The sequence below is a fragment of the Urocitellus parryii genome, chromosome 1, assembly GCF_045843805.1.
Source record: "Urocitellus parryii isolate mUroPar1 chromosome 1, mUroPar1.hap1, whole genome shotgun sequence".
Classification (NCBI taxonomy): domain Eukaryota; kingdom Metazoa; phylum Chordata; class Mammalia; order Rodentia; family Sciuridae; genus Urocitellus; species Urocitellus parryii.
In genome coordinates this window covers 128,667,202-128,680,544 of record NC_135531.1, presented here as the reverse complement: position 1 = coordinate 128,680,544, position 13,343 = coordinate 128,667,202, and the positions used below count along the sequence as shown (strand labels likewise).

General features: G+C 37.4%; 1 protein-coding gene across 1 annotated transcript; it reads right to left on the bottom strand.

The window, feature by feature from the left end:
• Positions 1-1,365: 1,365 nt before the first annotated feature.
• Positions 1,366-13,343, bottom strand: Thoc3 (THO complex subunit 3). Its single transcript, XM_026398174.2, has 6 exons — positions 13,023-13,343; positions 12,118-12,274; positions 10,335-10,539; positions 6,414-6,575; positions 6,199-6,299; positions 1,366-2,513 (listed from the first exon to the last, which is right to left on the bottom strand). Exons 1-6 carry the CDS (start codon positions 13,287-13,289, stop codon positions 2,350-2,352), a joined length of 1,056 nt encoding a protein of 351 aa, XP_026253959.1. The 5' UTR covers positions 13,290-13,343; the 3' UTR covers positions 1,366-2,349.

Genomic DNA, 13,343 nt, shown 5'->3' with positions numbered 1-13,343 from the left:
GAATAATAAATGGCCAGTTGTGACTCTGAACAGCAGGCATCCTTCTAGCTCTGCAAATTAGTAAATCACTCAAACTATGGAGGGCTCCTGGTCTGGAACACGTGATGTCATTTCCCCAGGATGGACCCAACTTTGAAACTTCACAGCCAAGGCACAGAGATGGTGTTATCAAGAGCTTGACAGTCTGCAAAGGCTGCCGTAAGTTGGAGCTCTTTCCTCACAGAGGAGTATTGTCTATTGCTACAAGTGCCCCCCCAGTTATAAGTAAAAAACAAAAACAAAACAAAACAAAAAAACCCTCTACATGTTTAAATGGTAGAAGATTGATTGGCCTATCTGCACCATTGATGCGGATCACTACTTTACCGAAACTCAGAGAACACAAAAAAATTTAAAAAAAAAATAAGATCATGGCCAAACCCTTAGCATCAGTTTCCAATGCTAAGAGGAATATTTAAACACAGCAGCAACCACAATAAAGGCAGATCACTGCAAAAACAAGAAAAAACACCAAGAATAACACTGAGCTTTTGAAATAACGAAATAGCAAGCTTGTTTGCAACTGAAAAGTCATTTTTCAGGTTAGGTGGGTGACAAAGGTTGTTTGGGGGCCTGAAAGAAACACTACTGAACCTCAAGACCAGTTTCAACCAACCACTCATCAATCTGGGCCATTAGTCAACTTCTCAGAACCAAGGTTTACTCATCTGTGAAATGGGAATGGCAATACCTGCAGAAAAAGGGTAGCCCATTGCAATGGAAGGCATATGGGCCATTAAGCAAACCTAGTTCTGAAAATGGCCATACAAGCAACATTAACTTACTCAAATTCCGTGGGGTAGTAAACGGTAAAAATATCCAACTCGGAAGGCTGTTATAAAAACTGAACGACTGGGCATGGTGGTGGTGCATGCCTATAATCCCAGCAACTCAGGAGACTGAAGCAGGATGATCACAAGTTCAACACCAAAGTTAGCAATTTAGCAAGGCCCTAAGCTACTTAGCAAGACACTGCCTCAAAATAAATAAAAATTTAAAAGACTGAGGATGTAGCTTAAAGTAACCCTGAGTTTAATCTCCAGTTCCAAAAAAACAAATGTAAAACAAAAAACTGAATAACAACTAAAGTAAAGTGCTCATTACAGTACTAGACACAAAGGGAATGCCTAATAACTAAAAATGTCTATTAAGACTTACTGTTTACAATAGCACTCAACATAGTACTGGGCACGTTGCCTAATGTATCTTGTCATATTTGATTTGTGTACCCTTCAAGGATTATATAAAAATAAACATGTTTTTATATATAATATGGACACAGGAAAACCTCAGAAGGCTATCCACTGAAAAGCTAATAATGGTTATCTCTTGGTACCAGGAATAATTTTTCTTTTTACCTACTTTTCCCAAAATTCCTTACAAACATTTCCTGAGGCACATTTCTATTTTTTATTTTTAATGACAAAAAAATTAAGATACAATGAAAAATCAAAATATCATTCACAGGTAACAAGTCCTTGCATGAGCCACTTCTCTTACAGGTAAGAGGTTTTGCTTTCCATGAGGAGCCGGCATGTTCTTTTTAACAATATTTACATATTTCTATTTAATTTCCCCAGTCATAACTTTCTGTTCTAATTTGCATTTGTCTTACCTTGATTTTGTCTTTCTTGTTTATATTTTATAACTTTTCTCAGTGTTTGTCATAATTTATCTACAAATCCTGTGTATATTGAAGCCAGGCCCACGCACACATTCACAGAAACCACTGATGACTTCGAAGGATTGCTGTAGCCCATGCACTAAATGCTTTGTTCCTATATTTCAGGTTCTTTGGTTAGGTCATTAAACAGAACTATACCATTCAAACTCTATTTCTCTGATTATAAAAGAAAATACAAACAGCAATATCTCCCTTTAATACATATCTATAAAAGTCCCAAAACCCCATAATAAAAAGTCAGTTTTGTTAAATGCTCAATTCACAAAACTATACATATATATATTTATTTCTTAATCATTAAAAAGCCTCCATCCTCATCCCACCCTCTCTCCAAACTAGGCATTATCCAAGCAGCATCAAGCTCACAAAGTCTGCCACATATCTAAAATCAGGGAAGACAGGAGGTCCCACAGTGCAAAGTCCTCCTTAGCCAACTGATACTGGGGGGGGGAAATGGAAAAGCTAACATAAAACATGTGAAGGGAACTGGAACTGGCAGCCTCACAAAAGACTTTTATAATTTTTAGCAATTTATAAATATTTAGGGTATCCATCAAGTCCAAGAGAACAGGCCAAACTACATGGTGTCTCTGCAGGGCTTCCTCTCCTTACGTCAGGTCCTCCTCTCAGGAATCATTAGGAAGCCCAAACAGCTTCACAGTCCCAGCTTCCCGGCTGCTGTCATATTTGCCATCTTTGTCGTCACAGGCAAATGCAAGCAGAGGCCTTTTGGGGTGCCAAGCCACAGTGAAGGTTGGGGACTCACACTGCACCTCCCATAGTTTGTCTCCTACAGAAATCAACATAGAAAAACAAATCAATTTAATTAAGTATTCACCTCTATAAATTCATGCAATCCACTTAACAATCCTGAGATAGGTATAATTATTACCCCATTTTATAGAGAACACTGAGACAGACACATATGGGTCACAAGCCAGTAGGTGGCAGAGCAGAGTCTGAACACAAGAAGGTTAAGCTGAGTACTCTGAACCTCTATTCTATACTACCTGGAAAAAAGGTAATAGCTGCTACTATTTGTTGAGCACCCATTAAGTATCAAATGGTTTGTATTTTATTGAATACCAAGAACATCCCAGTAAGGCAGTTAACAACTTTAAACCCCGTTTTATTTTTTTAAAAAGTGACTTAACAAAATCAGACTTCAAGGAAAAAGCAGAGACAGCACATGAAGTCAGTCTGTCTCCAAAGAAACAGATCTACTAAACCATAATGCCTTGCAAACAGACCTTTTTCCCCAAGTTTTTTTTCCCAATTTGTCAAAATTATACATGATATCTGACATTCTTTAGCTCTATTAAACTTTTTTTCAATCTCAGTTAAGATTATATAATAAAATACCTACAGTGTGATACTAATGTAAAGATACAGGATACAATGAATTATACATTTCAAATAGGTCAAATATATGGTATACAAATTATATCAAAGCTTTTAAATAGAAATATTTATATTCATACATTGTGTATGTATGAATCAATTTTTTTAAGTAATTCTATTTCAGGGACAATTCACATTTTTCCTCACAGAAACCATTCTTCACGATGATATGATCTAACATTTACAGCTATATGTCTGAGCAAATTTCCAAGTTATAAGGACATTAAAAAAAATTGTTTCTGAAGCTACTACACCTCTTTCACTTCTCTTAGGCCATTAATTCCATGTTATCTGTTATGGATTGGTTAAGATAACAAACACAGTTTTTTTTTTAAAAAAAAAAACCCAAGTAAACACTAGAGGGTTTCTAAAATGTTTTCCAAATAACCATGTAGCTTTATAAATTTAACACCCTGGTCTTATTGGAAAGTTTAATCATTGAAAGATACATACCATACTGACTATATGAGACTGGCATTACCATTCCAGACCACCAAAGATGAAGTAGACAGATGCAGTATATGGTATTGAGGAGCTGAAACTGGACTATTTATTAAAACAAAGTTCTGTTCTATTATGCTACCAGAAAAAAAAAAAAAAACTACTTCATATTTTAACTTTAACCATTAAAATACACAGAATATAAAATTGTATCTAAAATATCTTATTTGCTCCTATAACATACCAAAAAAAAAAAAATACTGTGGGGGACAGACTAGAAAGAAATACACAAAAATATTATGGAACTATGGGTGACTTTTACTTGCTTCTTTATATTTCAAGCATTTTCCAAATATTTTATAATAAGCACATTATTACTCTTAAAGCACAAATGAAGGTGCATTACCATATAAAATTCAAACAATGCAAGGGTACAGAGCATAGAACAGTGCCTTACAGAAACATCTGCAATGGAAACATCCTCTTTTGCACTGTCCAATATGGTAGCTTCAAGCCACATGCAGCTATTGAGTCCATGAAATGAAATGTGCCTAGAGTAACTGAGGAACTGAATTTTTTATTTATTTTAATTTTAGTGATATTAAATCACTGATGTAAGTTTAAATTTATCCTTTTTCTCTATCACGTGGCCTTCTCCCAATCTTCTACATCTGATATAGTTTTTATAAAAAGTTCTTTTACAATTAAGTTTTAGTTTCATTACCTAAACAGAAACACAACCCATGAAGAGTCTGGTTACTTGCTTTGTTCATTCAACCATATGACCTGCAGACCTGCCATCTGAGCACATACAGACCTAGCTCTTCCTCTTAGCACAGTAATATGGTGTATAAACTTAACTGATCCCCTAAAGTAACTTTAGGTGTTCTCATTTATGCACAAAACAATGCTATAAATAATGTAATCATATTTTACTTTGATAATCACCTTGCTTTTGAATTTTTAAACTAGGTTATAGAGAAAATTAAAAATAGGTCTCTTAAAAATATTTGATAGGGGCTGCAGTTGTGGCTCAGTAGTAGAGCACTTGCCTAGCATGTGTGAGGCACTGGGTTCAATCCTCAGCACTACATAAAAATAAATAAAATAAAGGTCTTTCAACAACTAAAAAAACTTTTTTTAAAAAGAGAAATTTGCACAAAGATGGCATGGGAAAAACATATAACCATGCACTACTGCTAAGAGTAAACACTGAAGTAACCTTTCTGCAAGGTGTCTTGTGATAAGCTTGAATTCAGCAATACAATTTCAATGGTTTACCCAAAAGGATGGTCACATATGTAAAATGAAGTACTTAATTTAAGAAGTACAAAGATTACAAGCCACCTAGTAGTTGGGAATAATTAGTATATTCTGATACATTCAGTGGAGTTCTAAATCCCTTAAAAGTGACTAGGGTAAGCTCAGGAGCTGTTGTCATGAGAAGTTTTAAAATACTGCAAGGGAGATGAGGTTACAGAGTAAGCAGCAGGAAAGTAATACTGCATCACAGGAACACGGGATTACGTAAAAGATATATATGGCTAAATACATAGAAATAGAATAAATAAATAGTAGAATCTCAAGGTTTCTTTTCCTGTTTTTTCAGGGGGAAATGAAAGGGGGAATTCTACATAGTTTGGATTCTTTTGGAGGTGGGATAGAGTGGAGGTAGACAGATTCCTGTTAAATTACCTGGCTCAGTATTATAGGCATGCACCACCAAGCCTGGCTATAATGAAAGAAGAGAGAGGGGAAGGGAGAGAGGGAGGGAGGAAAGAAGGAAGGAAGGAAGACACATTAAAAAATAAATCTAGGGGCTGGGATTGTGGCTCAGCAGTAGAGCGCTCGCCTAGCACGGGCAGGACCCGGGTTCAATCCTCAGCACCACATAAAAATAAAGGCATTGCGTTGTGTCCATCTACACCTAAAAAATAAATATTAAAAAATAATAATAAATAAATCTAGCCAGGTGCTGTGGCACACACCTATAATCCCAGTTACTTGGGGACTAAGGTTAAGGAAGGAAGATCATAAGTTTAACTTAGCAAGACCCTTTCTCAAAATAAAAAGTGAAAAGGACTGGAGATATAGCTCAGTGCTACAGTGCCCCTGGGTTCATTCTCTAGTACAGGAGCAGGGGAACCCTAAGAAAATTATATTGTACAATGAATTTTTCCCCCATTTTTTTATTTTCAACTTCTGTTTGTTTAATGAAAAGAAGCCTTGATAAGTCCTTAAATTTAAAACAAAATTTTTTCAAGTTATATAGAAACTAAAGACAGAAATATATGGTAATGTTAAAAAAAAAAAAAGGAACAGGAGTTGTATTCAGATGGTGGGATCACAGATCTTATTTTTCTCTTCCTGACCTCTTTCTACTTAAAAAAAAAATTCTTTACAGTGGAACAATTAAAAATCAACAAAATGTAAAATATTTTCCTAAATCATTTTCCATCAGGTCTGCACTTTCTTATCTAACCTTTTACTCTTTTATTACCTGGCAATGAAGTCATAACATAAACATTTATGATTACACTGGTAAAGCAGTAACGTGCAGAGCTAAAAACACATAACAAAAGAAGGCCTGATATCCAGGGACGAAAGACAGAAAAAGATTCTCATGAAGTTACCTGTCTCTACTTCAGCTATGTCTATAAAATGATCCTCCGATGCTGATGCCAGCATTTTCCCGTCATGGCTAAAACTGAGGGTCCTCACAGGCCAATCCAGCCTATAAAAGAGGATGGAGAGAGACATGAGAATTACCAAAAAGAAGATGGTACAGTTTTATCCAGGATGCAATAAAATTTAGTCACCCCAAAGGAATGATGACTGAATCGTTTACCTGGAAAAGCACCGTACACATACTAACTCATCCACATCCCAGAGGCTAACCAAAGCATCTGCACTTCCTGTGGCAAAGTATTTCCCCATGGGGTCAAATTTGATACAGATGCAATTGGAAGGATGGGCGTTGATGGACTGCACAGGCTTCAGTTCCGGGTAGCTGAGAAACATGATAGAAAGCAATCAATCTGCAGAAGAGGACTGTGATGCTAAGACAATGACAGACGACACTGAAAGGAAAAACCTACACAACACTACCCAAAAGTGCAATTCAAGAAACTTTCCTGAAATAAAGTATTCAAGCTACATATTTTGAAAAAGCACAACACATACATGAGAATATAAACACAACAACCCAACACCTAGACACATACTAGTAAAATTATTGGACTTTAAATTAAATTATCTTTGACAGCAACATTTTATGTGAAAAGAAAATGGAGTAGCATATTTAAGATAAACAGCAAGAATTTATGAATCAAGGATTTTTACAGCCAGCAAAACTACCAAATATAAAGAATACCAAAAAAATTTAATAAAGTATCTAAAAGTTCTATAAGTATAAATAAGTTTTGGCCAGGCTGGCTTTGAACTCATGGGCTAAATAATTCTCCTGGCTCAGTTTCCCTAGTATCTGAGACTACAGGTGTGTGCCATCATGCCTAGCTTGAGAAAGAGCTTTGACAATCAAACTGACTACACACTTAAGAGCACACAAACTAACAGGAACATTAAAGATACAGGTTCTTGTGAAACTACATATGGTTAAAAGGGTATAATATATAATAGCTGTATATTCTGACTATATATGATATTACTTCTTAAGTGAGGGAAAAATAAGAAAAATACATGCAAAAATTATGCAAAAAACACAATTTCTTTTTACCATTTTAAGTAAATCAACTTGGTGATAGTGGTTAGACAGTATTTAACATGGAATAAAGGCAAAAAGTAACAATGGGATATACTATTTCTATTATCACCTGTGTCTTTAAAAACCAAAAGTTTGGAAAGAAACCAAATTTGGAAAGAGATGCATTTGTAATATAAAAAAGGTATAGTAAAAATCTGTCATCCTTGGGCTGGGGTTGTGGCTCAGTGATAGAGTGCTCACCTAGCGTGTGCAAGGCCCTGGGTTTGATCTTCAGCACCACATAAAAATAAATAAATAAAGGTATTGTGTCCAACTACAACTAAAAAATAAATATTTTTTAAAAAATTGTCATCCTAAATTTTAATTGGAAGTTATTAGCCTGAATTTACAAAGTATTTTATCTTTAAAATATATAGATATATTTTCTACCTCTGTTCACTACAAAGGTTTAGAAACATTGATCAATCTAGCAGCAATGGAAATTACAAGCTAGTTTCTTTTTTCCTTTTTTTTTAAAAATATTTATTTACTTATTTTACAGAACACATTTTGACATATTTTATACAAATGGAGCACAATTTCTAATTTCTCTGGTTGTACATGGTACAGAATCACTCCAGTAGTGTCAGTATTATTTCTCTAAAAATAATTTAGAGCTGCTTAGAGGATTTTCTGACTAAAGGTCTGGAGCAAAAACATACAAGATGAACCTGGAACATCTTATCCTATCAGAGAGGAAGAAACATAAGACTACTAGGATTATGTCCAAAAAAGAACTCAGAAATCAACTTGAAGAGCTCCCATTGGCCAAAGATGAGATAATTTGAGCTTTAATAAGGATAATAATTATAATAGAGTAAAATACATTCCACTGTGTTTAAATACAAGTATATAATGATTATTAAAAAAAAAAAAATCCTAACTGGCTGTCATGTTAGAAAGTGATAGGGAACAAATTCATTATCTGAAAACTAAAAAATAAATTATCCTGCCTTTCCTAAATGAACTATATCATTGGATAACCAAATAGTAGATAAAAGAATGTATTGCTTCATAAAAGCACTCTAACACATAAACATATGGAACCAGCAGATCTAGATTGGGACTCTCCACAGGTTAATAGTCTTGTTTTTCAATTGCTAAGTTGTAAAGGAAAAGAAGGGGATAGAGTCTAATCCTGTAGGTTAACAGACTCATAAGACATTGTATTTTTTTAAGTGAGCAAAACTACAGTACATAGGATGCACTAGATTAAACGAAAAAGAAACTCTATAAAAGTCAAGGAGTATTTGCTTTTGAGGGAAAGAGTTGTGATTAGGACAAAACATATGTATGGACTTATGGGGTGGCAGAAAAGTACTATTTCTCAACCTAGGTGAGGTTACTGAAATATTAAGCAGATGTTCATTAAGCTAAACATGTGTTATATATAATCTTCAATATCTTTGTTTTATAATAAATAGGATTCTTTTAAAAAGTATAGAATACTCATTGGCTACAAAATAAAATCTAAGTTAGCAGGCATAACTACTAGATTATAAAAGTACCACCAGTGCCCAGGCTTCTTATAATCTAGTCCCAAATTATATTTCAATTTTATATAACTTTTATCATGCCCTCTCTCCTTATACTCCTCAACAATCCTGACCTAACTACTCTCCAAATAAGTCACACTTATTCACAATGGTTTTGTCTACTGTTTTGCTATTCTTAAAATTATATTCACCTTTTAAGATCAATCTGAGAAACTCTCTTTCGACCCCTACAATGAATGTGTTCTTTCCTTGGGGTTTCAGGCCAAACTCCTGGCCTCTCAATCACAGAACTTATCTCACTCTGCCTAATATTGCTCACTAGGATAACAGTAAGGACAGACTCAAACAGACCTGAATTTCAATTCATTCATTTACAGAACAGATATTTACTGGGATCCTACAATTATTACAGGTACTAACCTAAGATATTGGCAATTCAACAATAAACAAGGCAAACACAGTCCCTGCCATAGTAGAATTTACAGTGTAATGAGGGATATAGACAAGTAAATATGCAATTACATTTCTTGCAATTCTAACCTTCCTCGAACTTTGGAAAATAAGAAGAATGGAGATGGCATCACCAGAGGGAAAGTGACATTTAAGCTGAAACTTTAGGCATACAAATTAGTCATATGTCAAAATGCATGCAGTTCTAGTGCTCATTAGCTGACTAGTGACTTAACCTCTCTGAACCTCAGATCCTCATCTGTCAAATAGGAAGCATACACTCAAACCCCTGGAATTTCTGAGAACTCAGTGAAATGTAAAGTAACTGGCTCAAATGTGCCTAACAGAAATTATGATTTTTTAAATTACTATTTGCCTTTTAAGTTCTTCAGGACAGATTTATGTCTAACTCATCTCTGTATATGCCATAGCACCCAGCACACAGATATCCTAGTCAGCAGGGCACTGGCAGCACACACCTATAATCCAGCTACTCAGGAAACTAAGGCAGGAGGACTGCAACTTAGCAAGATCACAGTTCAAAATAAAAAGGGCTAGAGATTGCAGGGAGCTGCCACATAGGAGCTGGGCGCCCCCTAGCTTTGAGTGATGGAAATGCAGAAACTGGCTTCCCTGACCCAGAAGCAGGTGGACCCCCATCTCAGCTCTGCAAAGAAGCACAGCTTTGGGAGTGGGGGCTACCCAATGGGAGTGGGCTGCCCCTTGTAACATTACCCCTCTGCCTTATATGGATGGAATGTTCTTTCGAACAGCCTCCCCCAATAAAACCAGAGTTTGAGGCATGCCCCTCTCTCTTGCCTGCCTTGCCCACTTTGTAGTAGCTGAGTCAGAGGAGCCATCACAGAACCCAAAGCAAAAGCTATTTCCTGTGTCTTTGTGTGATTATTTCTCGCCAGCCCAGTTCACCTGGAGTGACCCTGACTGATTTAGTCATGTGTCCTGACAAGAGACATAGCTCAATAGTAAAGCAACCCTGGGTTCAATTCCCAGTACCAACAGAAAAAAAGAGATGACAGTTCCCACATGAGAGCCTACTCACCTGAGGATGTTGATACAACCATTGCCATTTGTCAGGAAGAACATATTATTGTCATTGTTCCAGGAGATTTCATTGACCTCAAACTTGAACTGCTCTTCTGCTTTGGAACGGTGTGTCTTGGCATCAATAAAGGTCACAACATCATCCTTGTTGCCTACAGCAATGGTCTGCCCATCAGGACTCCAGCAGATATTAATGTTCTCCCCTGGGAACCCAGATATAATCAGCAAATCACCTGTTTGCCCATAATCCTCCAGAAGTTTATTTGCTATCCTAGAAAGAAGACCAGAACTATCTTCAGAGCTCATTCATTAAAGTTCTAGTCAATAGAAGGGGAACTAGTACTCCAGCACATTCATTTATAAAATTCCCCATTTGGTCCTCACAAGTTCACATTATAACCTCTTAGGTAAACTTTTTAATCCACAGATTTAAAAAGAAAAAGAAAACAAAAAGGGGGGGACAATAAGAAGATGAGCCAAAATGTCAAAGCCATAAAGTCACAGAGCCAAGATTTAAACCCAGATTTGACACCAAGATTCTCATTCTTATACCAGCATTTCTCAAACTCTACTCACATACCCCCTCCCCAATTTCTATCCTATCAATGTAACAGTTATACTTTTCTTTATTAAAGATTTTTTTCTCAAAATTGACACAAAAAGTTCCTTAAATAAGTTTAGCTTCAATTGAACAACAAATTCTATGAGCTAGTTCTTTTCTTCTATTAAGCATTAAAATATATACATAACTTTTAACATTCATCCATGTACCACCTAAATCACTCATGCATCAGCAGTTAAGTACTTGGGGAAAGCATTAATTGTATCACTCTACTTCCTCCAAGTAATTCTTATTCAAAAAATCCAATAATCCACTACTGAAAATATAAATTAAAAATTTCAATTTTATCAATTCTAAAATTCAAGTTTTTTCACATTTTAATTTCTATGATATATTTTTAAATGGATAAATATGAATTCCAAACTTTTGGGTTATTATATCATGGTTATTAGGCAACTTTCCTCCCTAATGGTACATACAATATTGAAGCATTTTACAATCAATGACATCTTTTTTTTTTAAACTTTAATTTCCTTTTTTTTTTTTTTTTTTTTTTTTTAGAGAGAGAGAGACACTTATTTATTTATTTAGTTTTTGGCGGACACAACATCTTTGTATGTGGTGCTGAGGATCGAACCCGGGCCGCACGCATGCCAGGCGAGCGCTCTACCGCTTGAGCCACATCCCCAGCCCAATCAATGACATCTTAAGTGTTAATTATGATAAATGACCTCAAGACTGACAGGATAATATCTGATAAGAACATGGCCTATAAACATGCTACATAACATTCTGGTTATTTTCTTCCTCACCACCAAGACTATCCAAGCTTCAGCCATTCTAATCTACTTGAATTTCCCAAAGTCTCCATGCGTTTGCATATGCCATTCCCTCCTAAGACTGCCCCTCCTACTCCTTACCCACTGCATCCTGACCACCAAATTATTTTGGTTACTCAAAAAAGAGTGCTCAAATTCTGTATGTTCCCAGGAATATATATAAATTTCTAATCTGGGTATCCATCTTGTAGAAGTCTCCATGAACTATGTCATTTTTATGCATATGTCTCTCTCCACATTAAACCACAAGGTTCTAGAGGACTGTCTTATTCAGCTCAGGATTTCCCACACCTTGCAGAGCACTAAAGCTCATATTCCATAAATAGTTGCTGAATTAATACAAGAAGCTTATCTTCCCAATGCACACTTTGAATAGTCACCTTTAGTGTTTACAGTGGCAATGCATTTTGTAGTCCTCACATCCCAGATGCGAATGGTTTTATCGCCAGATGCAGTGACAAAGAGGTCAGGATTACTGGGATGCCAACACAGCTGGTCCACGCTATCCCCATGTCCCCGATAGTTGTTTTCTTTGACCTGAAAGGAAAGAATCCAGATGATGCTTCATGATGTATTGCCTCTACATGAAACAAGTGTATTCGACTGAAAGTATCTTGGGACAAAGACGATCTAGATAACTCAAAAGTATCCAGTCCTTCCAAGTCCTTTCTTCAGAACTCTCTTCATTAGCCTCCCTTCCCTCCACTTTAATCACTCTGAACTGTTCTGAGGTTCCACATCTGAGTTCCCTTCTTTCTGATTTTCCACCACTACTCTAGCACCAACATCCCAATTCACCTGCCCGTTCCCAAAGGACTTCAAAAAAGGTCTCCTCAACCGGACAGGGACTCCATCACCCCAAGAGAACCTAGCCGTTCCTCATTACCATTGGATTCCTTCGAACCGCTCCCCTGTGACTTTAAAATCTAAGACCCTCACCACCCCCTATTCTCATCCATCCTGCTCAACACCAGTCTTCATCCTCACCCTCCTCATCAACACACCTCCTTTCGACCACACTCGCTACACACACTTCCCCTCAACATCAGTCTTCCTCTTAATCTGCCCCATCCCGCACCCTCCCCCCCCCCGCGTCCTTACCCCTTGGCGACCTGTCCAGTCCACACTCCCAACACCCCTTTCTCCTCACCACACACCCTTCCTCCCAGTGCTCAAATCGATCGCCATTCCACTCCTCTGCCCTCCAACCCTCATTGTCTCCCTCACCGCACCTCGCTCCACCACAGCCCCTCTCCCAGGACAGGGCCGGGCGCCGGTAACTCACCAAACGGTCCTTCTCCAGCAAAAAGACACTGGCCGTCTTGTCGAAGGATCCGGAGGCTAAACGACGCCCGTCGCAGCTCCAGGCCACCGAGTGCACCTTGGCACTATGCGCCGGGAACTCGCGCGTCTTGCTGTGGCCCCGGAACAGCTCTTGCATCCCGAGCACGTAGCGCGACGGACCACTGCTCACGGAGTACCAGGGGGCCATCGCACCAGGGCCACTCTGACCCAGCGCCGAGGGTCCCATGGCTGCCGCGGGGACCGCCATGACGATGTTTCAGAGGGTTAACGAGCCGCCAGCCTGGTAGCAATCAGTCCTGGC

Coding starts and splice junctions, on each gene's coding strand:
- Thoc3 (XM_026398174.2), bottom strand. CDS start 13,289: ATGGCGGTCCCCGCGGCAGCCATGGGACCCTCGGCGCTGGGTCAGAGT. Junction 12,275..13,022: donor TGCTGGAGAAGGACCGTTTG/GTGAGTTACCGG, acceptor CTTTCCTTTCAG/GTCAAAGAAAACAACTATCG. Junction 10,540..12,117: donor TGCCACTGTAAACACTAAAG/GTGACTATTCAA, acceptor CTGGGTTCCCAG/GGGAGAACATTAATATCTGC.